The following is a 25,602-nucleotide window of genomic DNA, read 5'->3' as shown; positions in this document are numbered from 1 at the left end:
CCCAATATATGGGAACTCTGAATACTTTCAGCTCAGTTTTTCTATAAATATAAAACTGCTATAAAAAATAAATTCTATTAGCTATTTTTATAAGTGTATATCTAGAAAAGTGGAGGTCAGACAAAGAGAGGAATCATGTCTGTAAATCTTTGAAACAGAACATACCCTTCTTGTGTTAAATAATGCAGAATCAAAATAAGAAGATTTTTTCGTCGTGCTTCTGTTCTCCTCTCACACTGTGAACAAACAGGAGAATTTAGATGGGACAACAATGAGATCTAACACTCTTTTTATAGCAATAAACCCTCGAAGGTAAATGTAACCTGTCAAAACCAAGAAGCATGACTTAAAGGCTGGAAGGCAGTTCAACGTCTCTAAGGATATGTAAAGTTATTTTCCATTGTCGTTTTCTTCTTAGAGCTGCCTTCTCAATTGTACACTGAAGGTACAATGATTTAAATTAGAATTGCACTTTACTAGTCAACTTCTTCCTGCCAAGCTAATTGGCATTTTATTGCTTATAAGTGCAAAGAAATGAGTATACACGCTCCTGTTTGGGCCAGGTTAAAGAAAGTGATGGTAAAGAGAAACTTGTGAGCTAGAAATCAGCTCTGACAGCACAGCATCTTTGGTTCACCCGGAGTCGCACCCAGTCCCAGCACAAAGTGGCCTTGAGTTCCAACAAGCCACTCAGCGGGTGACTACACAGCCAAACATTTAGCATACCCACTGAGAGCAGCAGAGGCCAGAAGTCGGAAATTCCTGCGTAATAATGTCCTTATTCAAACTCGATGCATGTGTACGTTTATTCAGCATTCGTGTGCTGTGTTTAGGTATCAGGTATCTCAAATTCCCCTGAAATGTATTCCTAAGACACCTACTTTCAGTAATACCTCCCTTATTTGTGAATAACTTACCTAACATCTTTTTCTAAGGAGCATACAGGTAAGAACTGGATAAAAGCAAAAAAGGCCCCTCAGTGGCCCAAATAAACACGCTCATGACATGTATAAAAACTTTCAGACATTCATCCGAAGCTTTCTAAAAATTAATGTAACACAGTTAAAACGTGTGCAGTTATTTAAATCAAACAGTATTGGGGCGCCTGGGTGGCTTGGTTGGCTGAGCATCCAACTTCGGCTCAGGTCATGATCTTGTGGTCTGTGAGTTCGAGCCCCGCATCGGGCTCTGTGCTGACAGCTCAGCGCCTGGAGCCTGCTTGGATTCTGTGTCTCCCTCTCGCTCTGCCCCTCCCCTGCTCACACTCTGTCTCTGTCTCTCTCTCAAAAATAAATAAACATTAAAAAAAGAATCAAACAGTATTATAAATTATTTTTTTCTTACATCGCTTTTTTATGATGAAATATACATAACGTAAAATTTACCATTTAAGCCATTTATAAGTACAGTTTAGTGGCATTGAGTACATTCATATTGTTGTTAAGCCATCGTTGCCATCCATCTCTAGAACTTTCTTCTCTCTCCCAACTGAAACTCTGTATTCATTAAACAATAACGCCCTAACCTCCTCCCCCTGAGCCCTGGCGCCCACCATTCTACCAGTCTACTTTCTGTCTCTAAGAATTTGCCTTTACTACGTACCTCATGTAAGTGGACTCACTTCAACAGTATTTGTCCTTTTGTGTCTAAATGTCTTTATTTCATTTAGCATAATGTTGTCAGGGTTCATCCATGTTGTAATATGTGTCCAAACTTTCTTCCTTTTTAAGGCTGAATAATATAGTACTATAAATTTTTATTTTTATAATTTTCTTAGGATTGTGTTTTTTTAAGTAATCTCTACCTCCAACGTGGGGCCCAACCTCGTAACCCCGAGACCAAGAGTCTCATGCTCCACTGACTGAGCCAGCCAGGCACCCTGATAAATTTTTAACAAAAAATAGACTGTGCCCCCACTCCACTACCTCACTCCCCACTTCCCCCCTAGAGGCAACAACCTTAATCAGCTTAGCCGTTTCTTCTGACACTCACCTCCATGTTTCTAAATACATCACTGTTTTGTGATACGTGAACACTAGGCATTAACTGTTCACATCCTGTTAAGGTAGATGAGAACTACGTTGCCATCCAACTTCTCACCCTCCCCTCCCCGCTACACTTATATCAATATTCAGTGCTTACATTATTATGACCATGTAAATAATGTTCACTGCTGAGTCAGAAAGCACTTACCCATTTCTGTACATTATTTTTTCTTAGAATGAATAATTGCCTCATTTTTTTAGCTTGGCTGTATACATATTACTAATTTTCAAACAGCAACACACCTCTAAAGTCCCCTCCTATCACTTTGTTCACCATCAAATACATCAGATAACGTGTCACATACACTTTCCCCACTCTTCCAAGGAATGCATTTTCCTTCAGTGCAAAAGAAATGGTCTCAGAATGCACGACAGGGAAGAAGGCTTAGGATTGCCCTATGGAGCTTCCGTTGCTTTAGCGTGTGTGTATATGGGTTGGGACCCAACCTAAAATGTCTTACAGTTGGGTCACAGTAACAGATTGAAAGTCACTACACAAAATGACATTGTCCTGATCTTAAGATATTCAACACTGGCCATTTTTGCTCATTTTTCTGAAGATGTTGACATAACACTCTTGATAAAGACTGAAGCTTTTCTAATTTACCATATTTAGTAACTTTGACTCTGATAGTCAAAATCTACTCCCCCTCCCCCACTCCGTTTTTGTTTGTTTGTTTTTGTTTTTTTTTGTTTTTGTTTTTTGTTTTTTTGTAATTTGATTTGACTTGCTTGTAGTGCCATCTAGTGTATTAGGAGGGGAACACTTCATGAAATTTAGGTTAGTTCCAAATTATTATTCACATAAAAAATGACAATCATCGCAAAATTCAGTCCAAATCAGGTTTGCAAATAAAGATATAACCACATGTTAGAGAAGCAGTAATAAGATTGATAGGATATGTTTCTAAGTAGAAAAATTCTCAAGTTCAGGCTTGGGGTTTTGATTCAGAATTTTAGAAGTCTAGAAGGTACTGGGAGATCATTGAGTCTCAAGAACCTAAGATCTAGATAAATTAAGGGATTTGCTCAAAGCCTGCAGACTTGAGCTCAGAACCCAGTGCTCTTCCATCAGTTCCTCCCGGTTTAACCCCCTTCTCGGCAATCTCTGCTCCCACCCCTACACCCCTACTACAGACTAGAGAGAAACTGCTATTTTAATTTGCCAAAAACTGCCAAATTTGCTAAAATCAAACAACTGTGGTTACCAAACAGTCTTTCTCAGCTGACCTCACATAGTAACACACAAGTGGTGGCTCTTACAATTCCTCAAACCTAAAATCCCACAATTTTAGTGACCATTTCGAAGCAATTACTGGCTAGACCTCCTTCAAAAAGTCAGTCTCCCTGCTGCATCAGGAGTGTTGTGTCTCGTAGGATGATCATGCTTTTTAATTTCTGAATAGTCAGATTCCTGCTGTAAATGAAGCTAATCCATTTCACATGCATGTAAAGGTCTTTGAGAACAAAAGGATTGGAGCTAAAGAGCCATGAAAGCCATGCACGTTCTCAGAGGCGCTTCAGTGGACACTGGCTAGTGCCCTTTCCAACTGGGCAGTGTTTTTGCAGACTGTGGGGTGCCGTGCCCGTATCAGGGTCAGTGATTGGTGGGTGCTCAACAGCTGTTAGTTGCTTGTTCTTATAATTCAGAGTCTCTCCATCCTTCACTCTGGAAGCATGCACTTCTTAATCTAAACGTGTACAGGTGCACATGTTCTCTTATGAGTAGGATGCTGAGAAAAATTAGCTAAGGAGCGTTTTGCTTCTGTTCCTCAGTACTGCACACACCGCACTGTGTTTGGATGATAGCTCTAGATTTCCTAAAGAGGAAGGTCTGGGTAGAGCCAGAAAACTTATTAGGTGAACAGAAAAGATCTTGAGAGGGATGTTTTTAAAAGGGGATGGGAGGGGCGCCTGGGTGGCTTGGTTGGTTAAGCGTCTGACTTCAGCTCATGTCATGATCTCACGGTCCGTGAGTTCGAGCCCAGCGTCAGGCTCTGTGCTGACAGCTCAGAGCCTGGAGCCTGTTTCAGATTCTGTGTCTCCCTCTCTCTCTGCCCCTCCCCTGTTCATTCTCTGTCTCTCTCTGTCTCAAAAATAAATAAATGTTAAAAAAAAAATTAAAAAAAAAAGGGGGGGGGATGGGAGGGAGCGCCTGGCTGGCTCAGTTGATCTGAGCATGCGACTCTTGATCTTAGGGTGGTGAGTTCAAGCCCCACACTGGGCATAGAGCTCACAAAGAAAGAAAGAAAGAAAGAAAGAAAGAAGGGAAGAAAGAAAAAAAAGTGGGTGATGGGAGGGCTGGGGAGGATGGAAGAATGGGGTGGGTAACAGTTAAGGGATGTACAGTTTCTTTTTGGGGTAGTGAAGATGTTCTGAAATTACCGTGGTGATGGTTGTATGTGTACCTCTGTAAATATACCTCGGGTGAGTTGTCTGATATGTGAATTATATCTCAAATAAGACTGTTTTAAAATGCAAAAAAAAAAAAAAAAATGGAGAGAGGTAGAGAAAAAAAAGACTAAAATGAATGTAAATAATTTGAGTAACTTTTTTACCCTGATTCACAAAACAAATGGTCTGACTGAAAATAGAAATCCTTTTGTGCAACATTTTGAAGTGATTCAAAATGGAAATGGTGGGGAGAAAGAGCTGCTGATCACCCACATCGCTGTGAGAGCCTGCTCCCCACCCTGGCGGCAGGGCCCGGGCCGGTCCTGGTCCCGGGTCCCGTCGTGGGATGCGGCGACCACTGGCGCTCCTTGATGTGCTCTGATCAGTCAGCTATGTCCAGCCAGCGAGCCCAGCGTGACCAGAAAACATGTAGGTGTGCTGGACAGGTAGGTGTGCTGGACAGAAAAGAAAACATGAAACCCTCTGGGCAGACATTTCCCTTTACTGTATACTTTTTGGTTTTGTCATCATGGGCCATGCACATAAAAGTTGAAGAAACCACCTTAGGGGCACCTGGGTGGCTCGGTTGGTTAAGCCTCCGGCTTCAGCTCGGGTCATGATCTCATGGTTTGTGAGTTTGAGCCCCGTGCCAGGATCCGGGCTGACAGCTCAGAGCCTGGAGCCTGCTTTGGATTCTGTGTCTCCCTTTCTCTCTGCCCCAACGCCCGCTCATGCTCTGTCTCTGTCTGTCTCTCAAAAATAAATGAAGATTAAAAAAATTTTTTTTAAGTATTTAATAAAACGCCCGCTCATGCTCTGTCTCTGTCTCTCTGTCTCTCAAAAATAAATGAAGATTAAAAAATTTTTTTTAAGTATTTAAAAAAAAGTTGAAGAAATCACCTTAAATATTGTTAATATTTCTTCAGTTCATTGGACAAAAATAAGACTCTTTCAGTAAAACAAAAATTCCTTTTTTTTTTTTTACAGAGAGAATGTGTGTGCATGTGCGTGAGTGGGGGACAGGGAGAGGGGGAGAGAGAGAGAGAGAGAGAGAGAGAGAGAGAGAATCTTAAGCAGGCTCCATGCCCAGCCCCAAGCCCAAACGTGGGGCTCAATCCCATGACCCTGGGGTCATGACCTGGGTGGAAATCAAGAGTCCCACGCTCACCTCTCACATTTCTTTAAAAGAAAGATCTTTTAAAGATCTGGCAAGGTCTGAAAGAATATGCTCTCACATATGACTGGTGGAAATGTAAACTAGTGCAAACCTTTTATAGAGCAAATTGGCAAAATCTATCAAAATGAAAAACGCACAGACTCCTTGACCCAGCAATTCCACTCCTAGCAATTTCCATTGTAGAAGATCAATTATATTATATCGTAGAAATAGTCCATGTATGCACAGTGATTAATGTTCAAGGATGTTTAATACAACATTATTCGTGTTCGCAAAAAAATAGCAATAGGCTATAGACATCCATCAGTGCTTAAATAAGTCATGGCGCAAGCTCACTGTGGAAAGCAAGGCACCGGTAAGAAGAATGAGCCGGATCTATTCACACCGCTGAGGAAAGATTCTGAGCACGTCGTGTTTTCGCTCCACCCACTCACTGCCCTCCCCCGCCCCCCAATATTGTGTTACTTGGGGCAGGAAAGCTTGAAACACAAGCCTGAATTAAATTTGATAAACAAAAAAACTTCAAACAGTACAGTTTAAAAAGAAAAGATTCTTGGGGCCCTTGGGTGGCTCAGTCGGTTAAGCATCTGACTCCGGGTTTCCTCTCGGGTCATGATCCCTGTGTTTGTGAGTTGGAGCCCCACATTGGGCTCCTCCCTGACAGCGCAGAGACTGCTTGGGATTCTCTCTCTCCCTCTCTGCCTCTCTCCTGCTCGCTGTGTGTCGCTCTCTCTCAAAATGAATAAACTTAAAAAAAAAATTTTTAATAAAATAAAAAATAAAAATAAAAGATTCTCTCTTCCTTCTATCCACTATTTTAATTTCTTGTGTAATCGTTCAGAATATCATATCATACCTATCAACATACCTATGTGCAACTTCTTTAAAGTTTATGAAAACAGGATAGTTTTGTTTACACTGTTGGGCATCCTGCCTTTTCCCACCACTTAATAATGTATCTTGTGAATCTTCCAATTCCAGCATCTGTAGATCTACCTCATTCTAAGACTTACTGTAAAGTGAAAAATCACATACACACCTACAATCCTTCACTCATAGAAGAAGTAAGGAATAAAACCCAGATATGTAATTACCTCTGGGCACAGGAATGGGATGGGGACGTGGCTACTTAAGTGCCAATGCATATGAATTGTTTACATTTAATACGTTGGCAAGTAAAAAGCAAACAAAACGTCAACTTGGGTTGGACTGTTCACAGATTAGAAAATTTCTAGGCCAAGGAATTATATCCACCACCTTGGCAGAGAGCCACTCTGACATCCGGTTTCCCTGCCCAGGCTTGGTAGGTATGGGGTGCAGGGGAGGGGAAGATCCATACAAAGTCACCCAGAGGCACCTCCTCCTCCACATCGTGCTGCCCACCCCTGTGACTCCAGACCCCACCTGCTCCACTTCACCTCACATACACAGAGGCTGGAAAACCTAGGAATCGTATCGTCCACCATCCATAAGTAGGGCCTTTGGTTTCACAGCCACCCCGACAAAACTTGAGTGGAGGATTTGTCAGAATTATCTCCCTTGGATTCCCTGGAGTGTTGTTTACACAGTGGACCCACTGACCTGTGAACTCATGGCAGATCAGGCTGAACTGGAGGACAAAAGTCTAATGCTTGAGGGGGAGGCACTTCTGGACCCTAGGCTGATCTGGGCAGTGTTGGCCATATTCTTCAAAGAATATAAATAACCTATCAGAGAGGCTTGTTCAGGGGTTTGATTTCATTCCTGGAAAATGGTAGCCGTCCCAGCACTAGTTGAGGGTATTTCCGGGGGGTTTTGGCCAGAATCACAATGTTTGGCAAATAGTCCTGATGTCTATGGCAGATGATGGGGATTCAGGGGCATCCTTTGGTTCAGTGATTCAGAATTCTGTTTGGTAACGAAGCTGCTTCAAAGAGAGCTTTCCTACTATGCAGATTGTGAAACGGCTTGTACTTGGGGGCTCCAGGCCTGGAAATAATACTTCAACTTTTTCTTTGAAACAAGTTTGGTGGTAGTTCAGAATTTAGTAAGAACAGAAAAAAAGGTATAAGAAAATACTGTTTAAATACCTAATGCGAAATATTTAAGATGTGCTATCACTTGAAATACAGAATGTGGTCTTATAAAGTTATTAATTAAAAGTGTAAAGTTTACCAGATCTGTAACATCTTTATACTCCGGCCATTCAAATTAGCATGGAAAGTTGTCTTCTGAATGAAAAAACTAAGAATGGACCATCAACAAATGGCCAATTTAAACTGTAAAAGATGGTGTGCCCCTGAAATGGACACAATTAGATGCTCAATTAATTTCTGTCTACCAAAGAAAGGAGGACCAGAAGTGAACATAGAACGGGAGGTATCTCATTTGTCTCTGCTTCAATGATCTGGCTGTTTTCTTCTTCCTTCATTTCCTTTGTGGGCAATTGTGCAACAAAAATGCCTCCATTATCAGTTTCAAAATTGAATCCTATGATACTGTAGCCTGAGGAAAAGGAAGCATTGAATATCATCCCTAGTTTTAGACCCAGAAGATATTTAGGAAATGTTACTGTATATACACCACATGCAACATTAGTGCTTTTAATTTCTTTTTTACGGGTGCAATGGAGATTAATTTGCATGGGCTCGTTTCAATTTCTGTAATAAGATCCAAATTTTGCATTAAGCTTTCCATCTCAAAAACAAACAGTTAAAAAGGACACATTTCTTCTTTCAAATGTTTTTATTATAGTTCTATTTTACAGTCCCTGCATCTGATATTCACTTAAAAGCTTGAATATATACCCATAGGTTCTAATTTGTTTTTTGTTTGTTTCCTGATTACCTCCTGTTTGTACCAGGAAACTTGCTAAGTTTCAAACACTGTACAACTTGACAAAGCACTAGAACTACCAAAAGTGTGTCTACAGATCCAGGGAAGGCATTTATTGTATTTAATACAAAGTCAGAACTGGTCAGCTATGCTCAGGAACAGTGTGTTCCATGAGAAGAGACACTTGTTAATCCTGAGTATGAACTGGTGATGGAATTTGGGATTTCAGAGAAGTATAAAGTCTACTGAAACACAGAAGACTTTCCATGCCACACGGTGCCATTGTTATTCAACACTGAACCAGATTGCGGAATTATGATATTTGTGTTCTTTTCAAAAGCCCATGCTCACACAGGCTACTTTCTGCTTGCAACAGAGCTGCACGATGGGGAGATCAGACTGCCGGGCACAGAAAGGCGATATCAGTCCCCTGACATGTGCCATGTGAAGTTCTCAGTATCACCTATGAGGTAAATGAAAGGATTTGATGTAAATCCATCAAGCCTTTAGAACCAACTTTTCTTTCACCAGGGATCGAGCCTCAGAGATAGAGATCTCAAGGAAGCAATCAGACAAATCTAGGAGGGGAGATGTTCTGCAGAACGGTTCTCGTGGTTTCTGGAACAAGTCAGTGCCGTTGAAAAGAAAAAAGAAAAGAGGAGAACAATAAAGTACGGGTGGGGGCTGTGGCAATGCAAAGAGACTTCAGGGCTATGACAACCAGATACAATGCATGACTAGTTAGAGAACTGTCTAAGTTCTCTGGTTAGAGAACTAGTTGGTTAAAGAACAGTACTTACTATATGATTTCATTTTGATAAAACGTGTGTGTGTGTATGTAACTGTGTACACATAGAAAAGGATCTGGAGGGGTGTATGGATATACACTAAGGTTCACCTTTGGTTAACGCCATAGTGTCTCTCGGTTGTGGGAATGTGGTGTTTTTATTTTATTTATTCTCTTCATTACCTATCATTTCTTTACGCTTGATTTATGATGATGGAAGTAATCATGCAACATTAGAACTGCCAATTGATACTACTGAGAATATTGAAAATATAAAAACTGTCAGGGATTCTTAAATCTAATAAATGCTAAGACTTGGGGTATCTTTAAACCTAAAATGATGGGGAAAATCTAGACTATAGGTAAACTACTATTTATAATGTTAAGACAACTGGAAAGTGAAGGAAAATTGAATAATACTTAAAACCTATACCCATAGCATTGTTCAAGAGATTAAAAACTTTAAATATAGAAAGATAAAGGAAGTGCAACCAGCGAGCTTTCCTGATTTGGGCAAGGGGTCCAGGCCAGGTGCATTCCTGGAGATCTGACTAGGATCTAATTGGATCCAATCCAATCAAAGGAGCTATAATCAATGCTGCCATTTTAAGTTAAGACTATTAAGTGATTAGTTTGAGTTGTAATTGTAGTAATAATAAAGTGCAGGGGCACCTCAGTGGCTCAGTTTCTTAAGTGTTGGACTCTTGATATCAGCTCAGGTCATGAGCCCAGGGTTGTGGGATGGAGACTCACATCAGGCTTTGGCACTAAGCATGGAGCCTGCTTACGTTCTCTCTCTCTCTCTCTCTCTCTCTCTCTCTCTCTCTCTCTCTCTCAAATAAATAAATAAAAATAAATAAAAACTAAATAAAATGTAGTCCTTCTAAGATAAGGGTAAGTGCCCTCAAGGATAATTGGGGGGAGTCGGGCTTAGGCTCATCTGACTCAGGCTTTACTGCCGATGTTCAGGTGGTCAGAGCCAATGGCTATTCATTCATTCATTCATTCATTCAAGAATGTATTCGATGCCTGTGTCCTACACCACTTTGGGGACAAGCCAGATGTAGGAACTATTACCGCCCTCATGGGGCTAAACTGTGTGACTTTGAACTATTCCCTTTCTCTCTCTAGGCCTCAATTCCTCCACCTACTCAGAGGTGTGTGTTCACCCAGGACCTAAACTACTTTGATTCAGGTTCCAGCTTCACCTCTTTCCGTTATGTGACCACATGCAAGTTAATTTGATCTGTCTAAACCTCAGTACTCTCATTCATAAAATGGGGGAAGTATTACCCGTTTTGTTGGGTTAAGCTGAGGTTAGAAAAGATTGTCAACAGCAGGCGCAGGGCACTAGGGACCAGACCAGAGCCGGGCAGGGGGCCCAGGGACCCCCTACAGGAGTCAATTTCCTGGGGTAAAGGTCCACAGCCCACACAGACAGTGTGGGTGGGTCTTTCTAGGGCCAGGGTCAGGGTCTGGGGCTGGGCTGGCCACTGCGCTGGCTCCGCACGCCGAGGACCAGAAGCCGGGCTGCCGGGCACGCCCAGGCTGCAGGCCCAGCTCTCCAGGGCACGCTGGTCCGGGCCAGGTCCACATGGGGCCAGAGGTGGCACCCGAGCCGTGCCTGAGCAAGGGCAGAGAGGTCGGGGCACCCCGTGGTGCAGGAGCTGCAGGCGAGCCAGCCACAGGCCCTGACCCGAAGAAGCTGCAACAAGATTTGAAGGGACTCTGCCTGGCTCCACTCAGTAGCTGTGCTCCCCGAGACCAGGGTGGCGGGACAGTCAGTCGCCTGCACAAATACCAGCAATCCGGCGGCCTGGTCGGGGACGTGGCCCAGGGGCAGAGGCTGGCTCCCATGGATCAAACACTGAGCCTGCTTTGGAGAAGAGGATTCCCCAAAGCGTCCTGGAACCGCTCCTTAGGAGGCCGGAACCGAGGGAGACCAGCCACAACCCTGTAAAAGCCTCCAGCGGCTGATCAGACGGCCCTGAACACAGACAGAAAAACCACAGAAAAGCCTCCAAGCTCAAGAGGCCCCACCCGGTGTCCCACAGTCGTGAGAGGAGACGGGAAGAGCCACAGCGTTGCTCCAATTTAGCCCTGAGAACAGGAATCTTCTGGTTACACGCTGTCCCGTCCACTGTCTGCGGGTCCTCAGCAGTTGTCGGGAACCAGCACGGATCCCTGTCGGAGGCCCACGCTGCAGTGGCCTTCTCCAGGCCACTCTGGTGCCTCTCAGGACAGACGGGGACACAGCCAAGAATGCCACCTGGGTGGCCCCAAGGGAAAGGGGCTGTGAGTCAAAGCAAGGGGCACCCGTCTTCCCAAAGGGACAAAGTCCTGGGTGCCGAAGGACATGAGAAGTCCTCTGCTTTGCTCGGCCAGAAATCACGCCAGGCCTTCTCCAGGGAGGAAAGCCCAAGGCCTCTCTCCCAAGACAACACAAAGAAGAAACGCCCTCTGTAGGGCTGTCCAGAAAGAAGGAAAGAGGGCCACTGCCTTCACAAGTGTTCACTCCGTCGCGGTTGCTTCAGACTGCACCGCCTTAAAATGCAAGAGCGCAAGGCTCAGAGAAAGCCAAATCAGACAAAAACAAGCAAAGTCTAGACAGCTTAGACTTGGAAAGTGGGCAGGAGGCCCACTTGTTGCCCAAGGCGAAAGAGAAGGTTCTAACAACCCAAGGATTCAGGAAGGGAAAATAAAAACTTTTAATTTGGATAGAAAGCCAATGGGCTCCCTCCCTGAAGTTGAGGAGGCAGATCTGGATGATGAATTGCAGCCACCCCCTGTGTCTTTTGAGTCCTGCTTCAACTATGACCGCCCCCCCGGGGCAGGGGGTGGGAAGACTGAAAACTTCAGCTACTGCATTCTGAGAAAAAGGACTTCAGAATGACTCTAAAAGCACTAGTGAAAACTTGGACTCGGTTCAGAAATGACCTCAGGTGAACAAAAAAGCAAGTCAGGGAAGGCACAGCCGTCTGGAGCCCATCGGGCCAGGCGGAAAGAGGTCCCCCCCGCTGACTCACTACCAGTGTTGACAGACCTCCCATTACCCAGGGCACAGGCCCGTTACCGGCCTCTCGTGTCTTTGCATTGATGTGCTCCTTCCCACCAAAGCAAGAAGCGCTGTCTTCACCCCAGGAAGAGGAAGAAGCTGGATTTACCGGACGCAGAATGAATTCAAAGATGCAGGTGTTTTGTGGTCCCAAGTGTGCCCAGCTCCACGAAATGATGACCTGGTGCAACCAGTGCATCCGGATACTTAAAAACAACATCGATCTTTGAAGTGGGAGGAGCCACGCATTCCCTTCCTGAACCCATTTTGGAGATTTTATGCCGATCAGCTATATCGCATACAGAAATACAGTCGTGTGCTAGTTGAAGAAATCGATGAATTATGGAAAACTCATTGACACCAATGAGAAGATCCAGAAGAGCGTGAGGCGTGGTGGGCGATGTTCGTGCAGCTTCGGGAGGCCCGAGGGCGGCGGCTGTGAGGGCTGACAATGAACGTGGGGTCTGCACGGGCCAATAAGCCCTAGGGCTGACCAGCAAAGCTGGTCCTTTTCAAGTCGGTGGCCCAGCGCCCTACTGATGTTCTAAGGAGCCGGGAGACGTTTGCACGGAGGAGCCGCTGATCAAGCTAGCACCACACCATGCTCTCGGCGGCGGTGACGGAGGGACAGCTTTAACCTATTCTCAGAGAAGCCGGCCTGCGACTGCCCGAGCTCCCGCAGTGCCCACTGGGCCGTGGAAACCCGCCAGGAAAAGTGCCCAGATGACGGCCAAGCCAGTGTTAGACTTCAAGAACACATTCTCCCCACATAAGCTGAGACTTGCCTTGGACATGGAATTTGGGGTGGGGGAGACAAGGGTGGCGGGGGTTCCGAGATGGCACTTCCCCAGGAGACCAGAGGCTCTTGCTTTGCGGAAACTTCGGGACTCTCACTCCTGTAGTATGCAAAGGTTGCACCTGAGAACCTATGTGCCACAGCCACTGCCTCCTCGCCTGGAGCATACTCCAGAATTCCCAAGACGTGAAGCCTCAGTTTTACAGAGGATTTAAAAAAAAAAAAAATTTTTTTTTTTAATGTTTTTGCTTATTTTTGACGGAGAGAGAGACAGACAGAGCATGAGCGGGGGAGGAGCAGAGAGAGAGGGAGACACAGAATTCGAAGCAGGCTCCAGGCTCTGAGCTGTCAGCACAGAGCCCGATGCGGGGCTCGAACCCACAAACTGTGACATCATGACTTGAGCCGAAGCCAGACACTCAACCGACTGAGCCACCCAGGCGCCCCTTTACTGAGGATTTTAAGATCAATTAGAGTTTTGTCAAGTAGTCCCTCCGTAAACAATAAGACATTGTTTTAATTAATAAGTAGTATTCTCAGATTGTTTATACATACATACATAAAACTACTTGGCATGGGATTATTTTTTTTAATCTCAGAGTAAATAAGGCTTTCTTGGACACAAACCCAGAAACCATTAATTAAAAAGACTGATAAATTTAACTACATAAAAATTTTAGAAATCAAAAACAAGGTCAAAAGACAGCAATCTGGGAAAGATTTACATTTTTTTTTTTAAACATTCAAAGGCCAACCTCCTTTATATATAATAAGCTCTCACAAATCAGCGGGAAAAAAAGACCACAATTTGCTATAAAAATGAGCAAAACATAGGAAAAGATGGTTCACTGGAAAGGAAACACAAATGACTCTTAATTTTATGAAAAGATGCTCAATCTTACAAAAATGCAAATGAAAAACATAATGTGATACAAAATTTTACCTATTAGTTGAGTCAAGTTCAAAAGAACAGCCTGCTGTGTTAGAACAAATTATCATGCATTATCAGTAGACGTGTAAATTGATACAACGTTTATTGGAGTTAATGGGCAAAATGCTGAAAGCATACATTCTTTGGTACAGAAACATCACTTTTAGAATAAGAGACTGAATATATAAATGGGTAATGGTCAGACCCACATAAGCTCAGGAAGCCAAACCACAACCTCTGCAGCAACCAACCCAGAACACCAAACCACAGCCTCCACGGCAAGCAGTCCAGGAAACTAAATCACAGCCTCTTGTAGCAATTGGCCCAGAACGGTCAGGATTCGGTCAACAACTGACAGCCTCACAATTTTTGCCCCTGGCTTCCAAATCAGGACAGAGCAGAGAAAGCCAAATATGCTGTCCAAATCAGGTACATAAGGTACCCTGCTTCTGGGTAGCCTGCCTCCAGCTTTCCCCAAGTCAACAACCTCCAATGAGAAAATACCTGAAGACTTGCTTTTTTTCACTGCAAAGCTTTCCCACTCCCTTGCCTGCCTTTGATTCTCTGCCAGATACATGCAAGTGACAGTACCTGACTCCTTTGCTACAGCAAGCTCAATGGGGATGGTTAAAAAATGCTGTCATTTGGATGGTTTTCATTGAGTTCCACAAGAACTTTATTCTACAGATGCACCTATGCCAAATATACACATATAAAAACTCTTGGACATAACAACTTCACTTATAGGATCTTATTACCCTGTAGATCTACCTGCGTATGTACGTGTATTCATTAATCCACAGACATAACCAAGACATTTAAGCCACTTTTTCCCAAGTACATTTGCCTGCCTCTAAGATACTAAGATGCCGAGTAGTATGTTTGACAACCTCAAGGTGCTAAAGGTGCAAAAGTTGGAATCTAGGACACAGCATAATAGGGGATGCTGGTAAAAAATATGAAGGAGGGCTCAGTCCTAGGACTCAGGGCTAAGGACAAAGGAGAAGTTAAGCTGCCCAAGCTCAGTTTCCCATTGTCTATGTGGCTCAGAAAAATCTCAGTCCCTGAAATTGGATTAAGATGTTCCTGGATTGCTAGTGTCTCCCCCCTCAGGTACAATAATGCCTCCTATCCCCACTTCTAGTCAACATTATAATAGAGGTCTAAACCAGGAAGTTTAGGCAAGAAAACCAAATGGCGTGAGAATTTGAAAAGAATTAATTCTGTCTTTATTCATGGATAATATGATTGTGTAGAAAAAGAAGCCAAAAGAATCCACAAACAATTCTTAGAATGAATGAATGAATTTAGCGATGTTGCTCAAATAAAATCAACATACAAAAATCAATGACGTTTCTACATACCAATAATAAACATAAAATGAAGTTTAAAAAAACAAGAAACCATTTGAGGTGACCACTTACAATAGTATCAAGAAACTAAAAGCGTATCTAACAAAAGATGGACCAAATATGCAGAAAACCCTATATTGCTCCTGACAAAAAATTACGAAAGTTGTCAGAAAAAAGATAGGCATTGACCAGAAGTCTCATTATTTTTAAATTGTCAATTCTCCGCACGTTTATCTTCAGATTCAATTCCATCCCAATCAAAGTCCACCAATCTTTGTGGAGTTTGACAGTTGATTCTAAAATATATAAATATGTCTTGTCAATAATAGTAACCATTTAACTTAAAAAAAACCAGTGGAAGTATTTGATTTAATAGATATGGAGATTATGCAACTATAGGTATTAAGACAGTGTGGTATTAGCACAGGAAATAGACAACTAGACCAGTGGAACAGACTTGAGGGCCCAGAAACAATTCTGCATATACATGGATGAAGAACAGTGTTGGAAAGGACATCTTTTCAATAAATGCCTTTGGAAGAATTGTATGTCCTACCTCCTTCCTTACACGCAGACGTGTGTGTGTGTGTGTGTGTGTGCACAAATCAGTTTCACATGGATTACAGATCTAAATGTGAGCACAATATGATTTTTAGAAGATAATATAAAAGAATATTTTCATGATTTTGGAATAGGGAAAAGATTTTCTAAGGGTACAAAAAAAAACATTAACTGTAGAAGAAAAGATTAATAAAGTGATTTTTATGGAGCGCCTGGGTAGCTCAGTCGGTTAAGCTACCAGCTCTTGGTTTTGGCTCAAGCCATGATCTCGCAGTTCGTGAGTTCCAGCCCCATGTTGGGCTCTACCCTGACAGTGCGGAGCCTGCTTGGAATTCTCTCTCTCTCCTTTTCTCTCTGCCTCTAACCTGCTAGCACTCTCTCTCTCTCTTTCTCAAAAGAAATAAATAAACTTAATAAATAAATAAAGTGACTTTTATTAAAATATGCATTTGTGTTCATAAAAGAGAACATTTTGGTATGTTGAAAATATCAACATTTGAAAGAATTAATATACAAATACATAGTGAGTTTCCCAAAAGAATCAATTAAAAAGACAAAGTAACCCAATAGAAAAATGGACAAGAAAAATAGGTGCCTTGCAAAATGGCATCTCCAAATAGCTAATAAACAAAAGGTACTTGACCTCATTTGTAATCAAGGAAACATAAAATAAAGGAAAAATAATTGGTAATACCACATATTGATAACGGTGTAGACCAATGGGAATTCTCATGCGCTGCAAGGGCAATATAAACTGATATAACCACTGTGGGAAGTTGTCTGGCATTACCTACGGAAGTTGGGCGTATGGCTAGTCTATGTTTCAGCAATTCCTTTCCTGGGGGTCCTATGTTTACCTGTTAGCTGCCTTCCCTACTAAAATATAATCACCATGAAGGTAGAGGAAGTGTCTTTTTTTCACCACTATATCCCCAGAACTTAACATATCTCATTCAGGTTCTCCATAAATATTTGTGGAAAGACTTCCAAGATATGTAATAAAGTAAGGGGGAAATAGAGAATGAAGAAAATAATCTCTTCTGTGAAAAGAAAAAGATATAAATATATATGCAGTATGACATGTAAATATATTTCTAAATAGATATATAAGAAACTATAGATGATAGTTTCTTACAGGGTGAGAAACCAGAAGTGGCCGGGGGGGGGTGTAGAGAGTAGGGAAGAAGGCATTTACTTTTCATTATATAGCTTTCGGTTAAATACTGTTTGAAGTTTTATACCATTTTTAATTTAAAAAAAAATTTTGTAACATTCGGTTTTGAGAGACAGAGACAGAGACAGAGCGAAAGCAGGAGAGGAGCAGAGAGACAGGGAGACACAGAATCTGAAGCAGGCTCCAGGCTCCCAGCACAGAGCCTGATGTGGGGCTCAAACTCACAAACTGTGAGATCATGACCTGAGCCAAAGTTGGCCACTTAACTAACCAGGCACCCCTTTATTTATGTACTTTTTTGAGAGAGAGATAGAGAGAGTGCGAGTCGGGGAGGGAGTAAAGGGAGAGAGAGAGAGAGAGAGAATCTTTAACAGGATCCATACTCAGTGCAGAGCCTGACGTGGGGCTTGATCCCACGACTCTGGAATCATGACCTAAGCTGAAGTCAAGAGTCGGATGCTCAACTAACTGAGCCACTGGGCACCCCTGTGTTTTTATACCATTTTTGAAAGCAACTTTATTAAGGTATCCTTTAAATATAGTTCAATGCATCCATCTCAAGTGTCCAGTCCCATGAATGTGTGCACATCTATAATCAAAACTCCAACCCAGACTTAGAACATTTCTGTCACCCAAATGTGTTCCTTCTGCCCCTATGGCTGTTGGCAGAATTCAGTCCCTTATGAGTTGTAGGACTCTGAGCTTCAGTTTCTTGTCGGCTAGTGGCTGGAAGCTTCCTTCAGTTCCTTGCCACATGGGTGTCTCCGAGGGCAGCTTATGACGTAGCAGATGGCGTTGTCACAGTCAACAAATGTGTGTCCTGCCCGCAAGTTTTTGAGTTTCTTGGGTTTGTGGGGAAATTTTGTCCATGGTTTCTTCATATTTTTTCCTCGTCTTCATCTCCAATCTGGGCTATGAACTGCACATATGTTAGACTACTTGACATTGTCCTTCAGGTCACTGAGGCTTTGTCCATTTTTTTCTTCAGACTTTTTCTATGTGCTGTGGTTTAGATAGTTTCCAGTGAGTCTTTTAGATTAAAATTACCATCTTTTTCAACTCTGTAAGTTGTGTTTTATTCTTTCTGTATCTTCTGGTTTTTTCCTCTTTATGTTTTCCTGAGGTCCCCAAAGTCCTTGTCTGCTAATGCTGTCTTCTCTACTATTTCTAAACCCATTTCTGTTAACTGATGCTTGTCCTGGTTTTATTATATTTTTCTGTTTCTTATGACTGCTAGTAGTTTTTTTATTGAATGTCAGTCTTTGCGAATATCTGGATTTTATTGTCTTCTTTTAAGTGTGTTGAGTTTTATTTTGGCAGATAGTTCAGTTACTTACAGGTAAGTCTGATCTTATCAAGTCTTGTGTTTAAGCTTTGTTAGGAAAGATATATCTAAAGTAGCCTTGCTCTAGGGCTGGTTTAGCACAGAATCCCAGAATCTCAGCTAAGTGCTCTGCCGGTCCACAACATTTCTCCACTCAGGCTGGTTGACATTAAGATGACTTTCAGTGCTATAAGGAGGTTCTATGAGCACCAGTAGGTAGGTGTTCAGTTTATTGTTCCCTGGTAATTGGTTTCCCCCCCAGCTTTGTACATTTTTACTCGATGGATGCACAGCTTAGTATTCAGCCCCAAACTCAGAAATATGGAGCAATTTGTTTGCATAGACCCTCCTCTCTGGTCCCCTTTCTCCCCAAACTCCTTTCTGTCTCATCTGTGCTCTGCTTAGATACTCCCGTGTGGGCCAGAACCCAGTTACTTCTTTCAAGCGGAAGGCCTTTACTCATGAGCACATTGTTCACTGTCTGAAAACAGATTATTCATCTATAATACAAATAAACTGCAGGCCAGTTTTCTAGCTTTGTACAGCAGGAAGGCTATCACAGTGGAAAGCAGAAGGCTATATCAATTGTTTTAATGCCTACAAGCTTTATCTGGGTGGTGAGATATATACTTTTTACATTAAAAAATAAAACCTGATAAATGTTATTTTTTCCAAAGGAAAGGGTGTTTTTAACCCAAGACATCAAATATACAAATTCATATCTGTATACTCTCATATTCTCTTTTAGTGGTTAAAAAAAGAAATAAAACACAAAAACAGGTGTCCAAGAGTAGCCATCTGACATCAGCAAAGTGTTCCAGGTTGTCTGATTAGTCTCCCTTTCTTGGTCCAAGTTCAGAAAGAACGTGGTCCCACGGCAGCCACCACGTTTTACAGGATACCCACAAGGCTGCAGCAGTGGTCAGCAGTGAAGTGGTTAATCTTCCTTATGTAAGAGCAGAGAAGAGCACTTAAAACATAAAAGTTACTTAAAATTCAGCTTAGCTTTATGGTGATTTAGAGTTTGTTTAATTAGTATTTAGAACTGCACATTGTTTATAGCTATTGGTATTTCAATAGATGCTTAAATGTTTAAACATTTAAAGTTTAATACGCCTCAGTTCTTTGAAGAAAAACATTGATGTAATTAAATTTTCAATTACTCTTCTTTTTTTTTAGGGGCCCATGCAATTAATAAAAGCTAAGGCATTTAACAACACTCATTTGCAAACCTAGTCAACCACCTCATTAATTAGCTAACACTTAGAGTAGATATTTTTAATATAAAGGCTCACAGACACAAAGTCACAACTTTTGAAAAGTACATATGATGACACATGAGAATGAATAAAATGAACTTTGCTTCAGGATTATTTTGTGTCACACATGAATGTGTGGATCAATTATGGCTTTCCAAAAGCATTCTTGTGCACTGATACCAATTACTGTTTATTTGTTTTGAACGTGTGGTCAAATTAAAAACAGTGAAGCGGGGCGCCTGGGTGGCGCAGTCGGTTAAGCGTCCGACTTCAGCCAGGTCACGATCTCGCGGTCCGTGAGTTCGAGCCCCGCGTCGGGCTCTGGGCTGATGGCTCAGAGCCTGGAGCCTGTTTCCGATTCTGTGTCTCCCTCTCTCTCTGCCCCTCCCCCGTTCATGCTCTGTCTCTCTCTGTCCCAAAAAAAATAAATAAACGTTGAAAAAAAAAAAATTAAAAAAAAAAAAAAAAAAAAAAAACAGTGAAGCAATTGCTCCTTGGAGGTGCCTTGCCCTTAGCACATTTTAGAGGATTTTAAATTCAAGTCGGAAAGAAGAAAGTGGCAGGGGCATACAGATTGGAAACAGTCTTATTTCAATTAAACACTACGTTTAAAATGGAATCGGAGCAAATTCTCCATTCCCAGATCTTTGCTACCCGAAGATCACCAGCAGTAAGAGTATTACACGAGAGCTCACAACATACACCCCACCCCAGAACTACCGGATCGAAGCAGCATTTTCAAAACATCTCAGTGTTTAGTGTGCATGTTAAGGACTGAGAAGTGCTGAAAAAGCATGACCAGTGTGCTTGTCAGGAAAGAAACTTGCCAGAGTCCTTGCCCTTAAGGAGCTTATTGTTTCCTGGGGTGGGAGAAAGGGATCAACAAGGAAGAATTCAATTATGATTTCCAGGGAAAAAGGAGGTGTGGTGATGTCTGCTTACTGCATCAAGGAGGCATCAAGTCTGAGAAACAGGCTGACCAAGAAAGGCAAGTTCAGACCCTAAAGCACAAGACTTTAAGGGGCAGAGAAAGAGAAGCTCATCGAGGAAGCCAAGAAGGAAAGTAGAACACTAGGAGACTGAAAACCAAGTAGTAGTAGTATCATGAAAACCAAGAGAAGAGTCATGTTCTAAGGGTAATCAACAGTCAATACTCCCATTTATGGATATCTCAGTACCATGTTTGATACATGTTGGGCGCTAAGTGTTTACTAAGTATTTACCTCAGTGTTAAGTAAAAACCAGGATATGAATTCAAAAATGTCTAACTCTCTTATGCTCAGCCATCAGCTCCTACCATTTCCAAAGAAATAACAATATTTAAAACCAAATTTGAATACATAAGTATATGTATGACAAATGCCTAACTTGAAACCAACAAAAAAATTAAGTTATTTTTTCTTTATTTTAAAAAAATTTTAAAGTTTATTTTTATTATTTATTTTGAGAGAGAGAGAGAGAGAGAGAGAGAGAGAGTATGCATGAGGAGGGGAGGGGCAGAGAGAAGGAGAGACAGAATCCCAAGTAAGCTCTACCATCAGTGCAGAGCCTGATGTAGGGCTCAGACTCACAAACTGTGAGATCATGACTTAAACTGAGATCAAGAGTCCAACATTTAACCAACTGTGCCACCCAGACACCCCTAAGTTATCTTTTAGATATGAATCATATATTAGTTGATTTTATATATTCACTCCTCTGAACCCCTGCAAAAGCAACTACTGTGATTCATTGTACTCAGTAGGTATTCAATAAATATCTGTAAAATAAAAAATGCTCTAGAGACCATTTATCTTTTATTCCTCCCAAAACCACATTAAAACTATGATAAAGGAATAAAAACACAATGATCCGTCAAGAACAAAGACTCCACCCACCATGGGAGCGCCCAGATACATAAAGCAACTATTAACAGACATAAAGGAAGAAATTGACAGTAATACAGTAATAATAGAGGACTTTAACACCCCACTTAAATCAATGGATTGATCATCCAGAGAGAATATGAACAAGAAAACAGTGGCTCTGAACCACACATTAGACCAGGTGGACCTGATAAATACAGAACATTCCATCCCAAAACAGTGGAATACACATTCTTTTCAAGTGCACATGGAACATTCTCCAGGATAGATCACATGGTAGGCCACAAATCTCAGTAAATTAAAAAAGATCGAAATCACATCATGCATCTTTTCCAACTACAACACTATGGAACTAGATATCAATCACAAGAAAAAATCTGCAAAGAATACAAATACACGGAGGCTAAATAACATGCTACTAAACAATGAATGGGTCAACCAAGAAACCAAAGAAGAAATCAAAAAAAGACATGGCAGGGGCGCCTGGGTGGCGCAGTCGGTTGGGCGTCCAACTTCAGCCAGGTCACGAGCTCGCGGTCCGTGAGTTCGAGCCCCGCGTCAGGCTCTGGGCTGATGGCTCAGAGCCTGGAGCCTGTTTCCAATTCTGTGTCTCCCTCTCTCTCTGCCCCTCCCCCTTTCATGCTCTGTCTCTCTCTGTCCCCAAAAATAAATAAATAAATAAATAAACGTTGGAAAAAAAAAAAAAAAGACATGGAGACAAATGAAAATGAAAACACAATGGTCCAAAATCCACGAGATGCAGCAAAAGCTGTCCTAAGAGTGAAGTTTATAACAATACAGGCCTACCTCAAAAGCAAGAAAAATCTCGCAATCTCAAATAAACAGCCTAACCTTACATCTAAAGGATCTGGAAGAACAAAGTCCAAAAAGCCAGTAGAAGGAGGGAAATAATAAAGATTAGAGCAGAAATGAGTGAAAAAGAAAAGGACAAAGACCCTAGAAGAGTGACAACAAGCAGTTATGACCACAAAATTGACATATGGATACAGGAGTGCTGATGCATAGGGGCACATGTACCCCAATGTTTATAGCAGCGCTTTCAACAATAGCCAAATTATGGAAAGAGCCTAAATGTCCATCAATGGATGAATGGATAAAGAAGATGTGTTTTATATATACAATGGAATACTACTTGGCAATGAGAAAGAATGAAATCCTGCCATTTGCAGCAACGTGGATGGAACAGGAGGGTATTATGCTAAATGAAATAAGTCAGAGAAAGACAGATGCCATATGTTTTCACTCATTGGTGGGTCTTGAGAAACTTAACAGAAGACCATGGGGGAAGGGAAGGGGAAAAAAAAGTTACAAACAGAGAGGAGGGAGGCAAACCATAAGAGACTCTTAAATACAGAGAACAAACTGAGGGTTGATAGGGGTGGGGGGAGAAGGAAAGTGGGTGATGGGCATTGAGGAGGGCACTTGTTGGGATGAGCACTGGGTATTGTATGGAAGCCAATTTGACAATAAATTTATTTAAAAAATAAAAAATAAAAAAATTTGACATATGGAAAGCAAGTAGATAAATGCCTGCTGACTTAAGAGAGCAAAGAGGGGCGCCTGGGTGACTCAGTCGGTTGAGCATCTGACTAGATTTTGCCTTAGACCATGATCTCACGGTTCATGAAATTAAGCCCCATGTTGTGCTCTGTGCTGACAGCATGGAGCCTGATTGGGGTTCTCCCTCTCCTCTCTCTCTCTGCCCTCCCCCGCCATCAAATAAACAAATAAACATTTTAAAAAAGAGCAAAAAAAGACAAAAGCAAAGACAACCAAAATCAAAGAAAACCAAAACCTGTAGGGAAAGTAGTGAACAAGAAGCACATAAGTATGACAGAGCCCTAGACAATTACAGAAACTCACGGCACTGGCTACTTCTGGAGTCACCAGGCACCTCTAAGGACAGAAGTAATGAGGAGCAGGCTGAACACAGTATAAGAGATTCCCTCCCTCACCCCAGTCAGGTGACAATCCCTCCCCTCCCCTGGCTAAAGATTGGACATTTACCCTGAGGAGAAACACAGCCGGATAAACTTTGGGAAGGAAAGAGTAATTAAGTATTCAATTACATATATTTTTTTAAAGTAGGCTTCATGCCCAGTGCAGAGCCCAAAGCAGGACTTGAACTCACAACCCTGAGATCAAGGCCTGAGCCGAGATCAAGAAGAGTTGGACACTTAGTTGACTGAGCCACCCAGGTGCTCCAGTACCCAATTATGTAATTACGGAAGGAGTAATTAAGTATAAGTAATAAGTAATCAAGTGAGGAGAAACCCCCACCTTCCACATAGCTTCCTTTCCCTGCTTAACTCCTACAACGGTGGCAATCATGCTGATTTTGCCTTCATTCCTGTAGGAAAGTGTAGAGGATTTCTTCTTGGAGAAATCGAAGACCTCAGAGCAACATATATACGTATAAATATATATATATATATATATATATATATATATATATATATATATACATACACACACACACATATGATACATACATATATATATTTGAAACAACAATAAAAATCAGCCAAATAAAAAGCATGTATTCTGGAAGTCCTAATATAGTAGATGATGTAGATGATCAAAATTCCTTGTGGACACACAGTCCTTTTTATATCCAGTTCAGCAGATCGCCGCACCCACCTCCACCTTATTCCTTCTGCAGACACAACTAATCACAACTCCTTGCACTTGCACCCCCTGCAAAATCGAGACACCAATGGGCATACCTAAATATGTCTCTCAGCACCACCTAGGGAATAAAACGAAAAAAGAAAACTGGGTGTGCCTTCAGGTTACATGAATTCTGTTGGAGAGGCCTCGTTACATGCAGGAAACAGATAGGAACAAGTTAATCACAATTAAATACTAACTTGTATGGTACAGAGTATACGGAGTTCAGAGACATGTCAGATCAAAGAGAACGTGCCACAGATCAAAGGAGCTGTGGGAGGCAAAGTGGAAAGTGGTGAGGAAGAGGCTGGATGTGGAAGCTGGGCCACATCATTGCAGTACTCCGTAGGTTATGTCAAAGTTCGGGGGTTTTATCCCAAGGGTAATGAAAAGCCAATAAAAGGACCCCAGCCAGGGAGTGACACGATTTTAGGAAGATCACTGGATGAAGAATGGACTAGAGGGAGGCAAAAACCAATGGGAAGAATAGTTAGGAGGTTGTTGCAGTGGTTCAGGTAAAAAAATCATGGTGGTTGGGTCAGGCTCTCAGCTGTGGAGAGAGGGATGATTAAAGACCTATTTGTAGAAGTGGAACAAAAGGTTTGCTGCTGTCTTCCTTATGTAGAGGACAGAAGGGAGGGACTAGGAGGAAGGAGCTAAGGATACTCCGAGAATTCTGATTTGAGCAATTGGGTGGATGTTGGTTTCACGTTCCCAAGTAGACGAAGGTACAGGTTTTAGAAGAGAAGGCAAAAAGTCAGATATTGAACAAATGAAGATGCAGACACATGACACAAGATTTGTCAAGTAATCTGTTGATTCATCGTCTTCTCTGTATTTCCATCTTCTAGGACACTGTGTGGGCTTGAGGCCCAGCAAAGTAATCCAGTCTAGAGTCAGTTGGGTAGTAGGGGGTTGTGGGCATATAGATGGTATTGGAAATCATGAAAATGTATGAGACTATTTAGGGCAATGGGTTTTATTTATTTTTAATGGTTATTTATTTTTGAGAGACCGAGAGACAGAGCACAAGCAGGGGAGGGGCAGAGAGAGAGAGACACAGAATCCCAGGCAAGCTCCAAAGTTCCAAGCTGTCACCACAGAGCCCTGTGCGAGGCTGGGACCTGAGCAGAAGTGGGAAGCTTAATCAGAGGGCGGTGGTTTTTAAACCTGGGTGTGTGTTTATAAGGCACTTTTCAAGACCCTATCCCAAACTATTTCTGATTCAGTAAATCTTGGTGAGATCCAGGAATCCGCTTTATTAAAAGACAACACAAAAGGCTCTGATGTGGGTAGTTTGGGCTGGATTGAAATGGGCTTGAGCACAATCCAGACGTGAGGCAGTAGCAACACCAAGCGTCACCAATCTTTTCCAGA

The 25,602-nt window shown here is 42.1% G+C and overlaps 1 protein-coding gene across 3 annotated transcripts in view; it reads right to left on the bottom strand.

The window, feature by feature from the left end:
- KATNAL2 (katanin catalytic subunit A1 like 2) overlaps positions 1-25,602 on the bottom strand; it is a 68,370-nt gene that overhangs the window by 41,218 nt on the left and 1,550 nt on the right. For 2 of the 3 annotated variants that reach the window (XM_045457672.1, XM_045457670.1), the window contains exon 2: positions 166-236. In XM_045457672.1, coding sequence (XP_045313628.1) covers positions 166-236 — 71 coding nt within the window. Of the gene's footprint in view, positions 1-165; positions 237-1,992; positions 2,420-25,602 lie in introns of those variants that run through there. The other variant, XM_045457671.1, reaches the window with a different exon arrangement.

The sequence above is a fragment of the Leopardus geoffroyi genome, chromosome D3 (assembly GCF_018350155.1).
Source record: "Leopardus geoffroyi isolate Oge1 chromosome D3, O.geoffroyi_Oge1_pat1.0, whole genome shotgun sequence".
Lineage (NCBI taxonomy): Eukaryota > Metazoa > Chordata > Mammalia > Carnivora > Felidae > Leopardus > Leopardus geoffroyi.
This window is presented reverse-complemented; position numbering and strand designations above follow the sequence as displayed.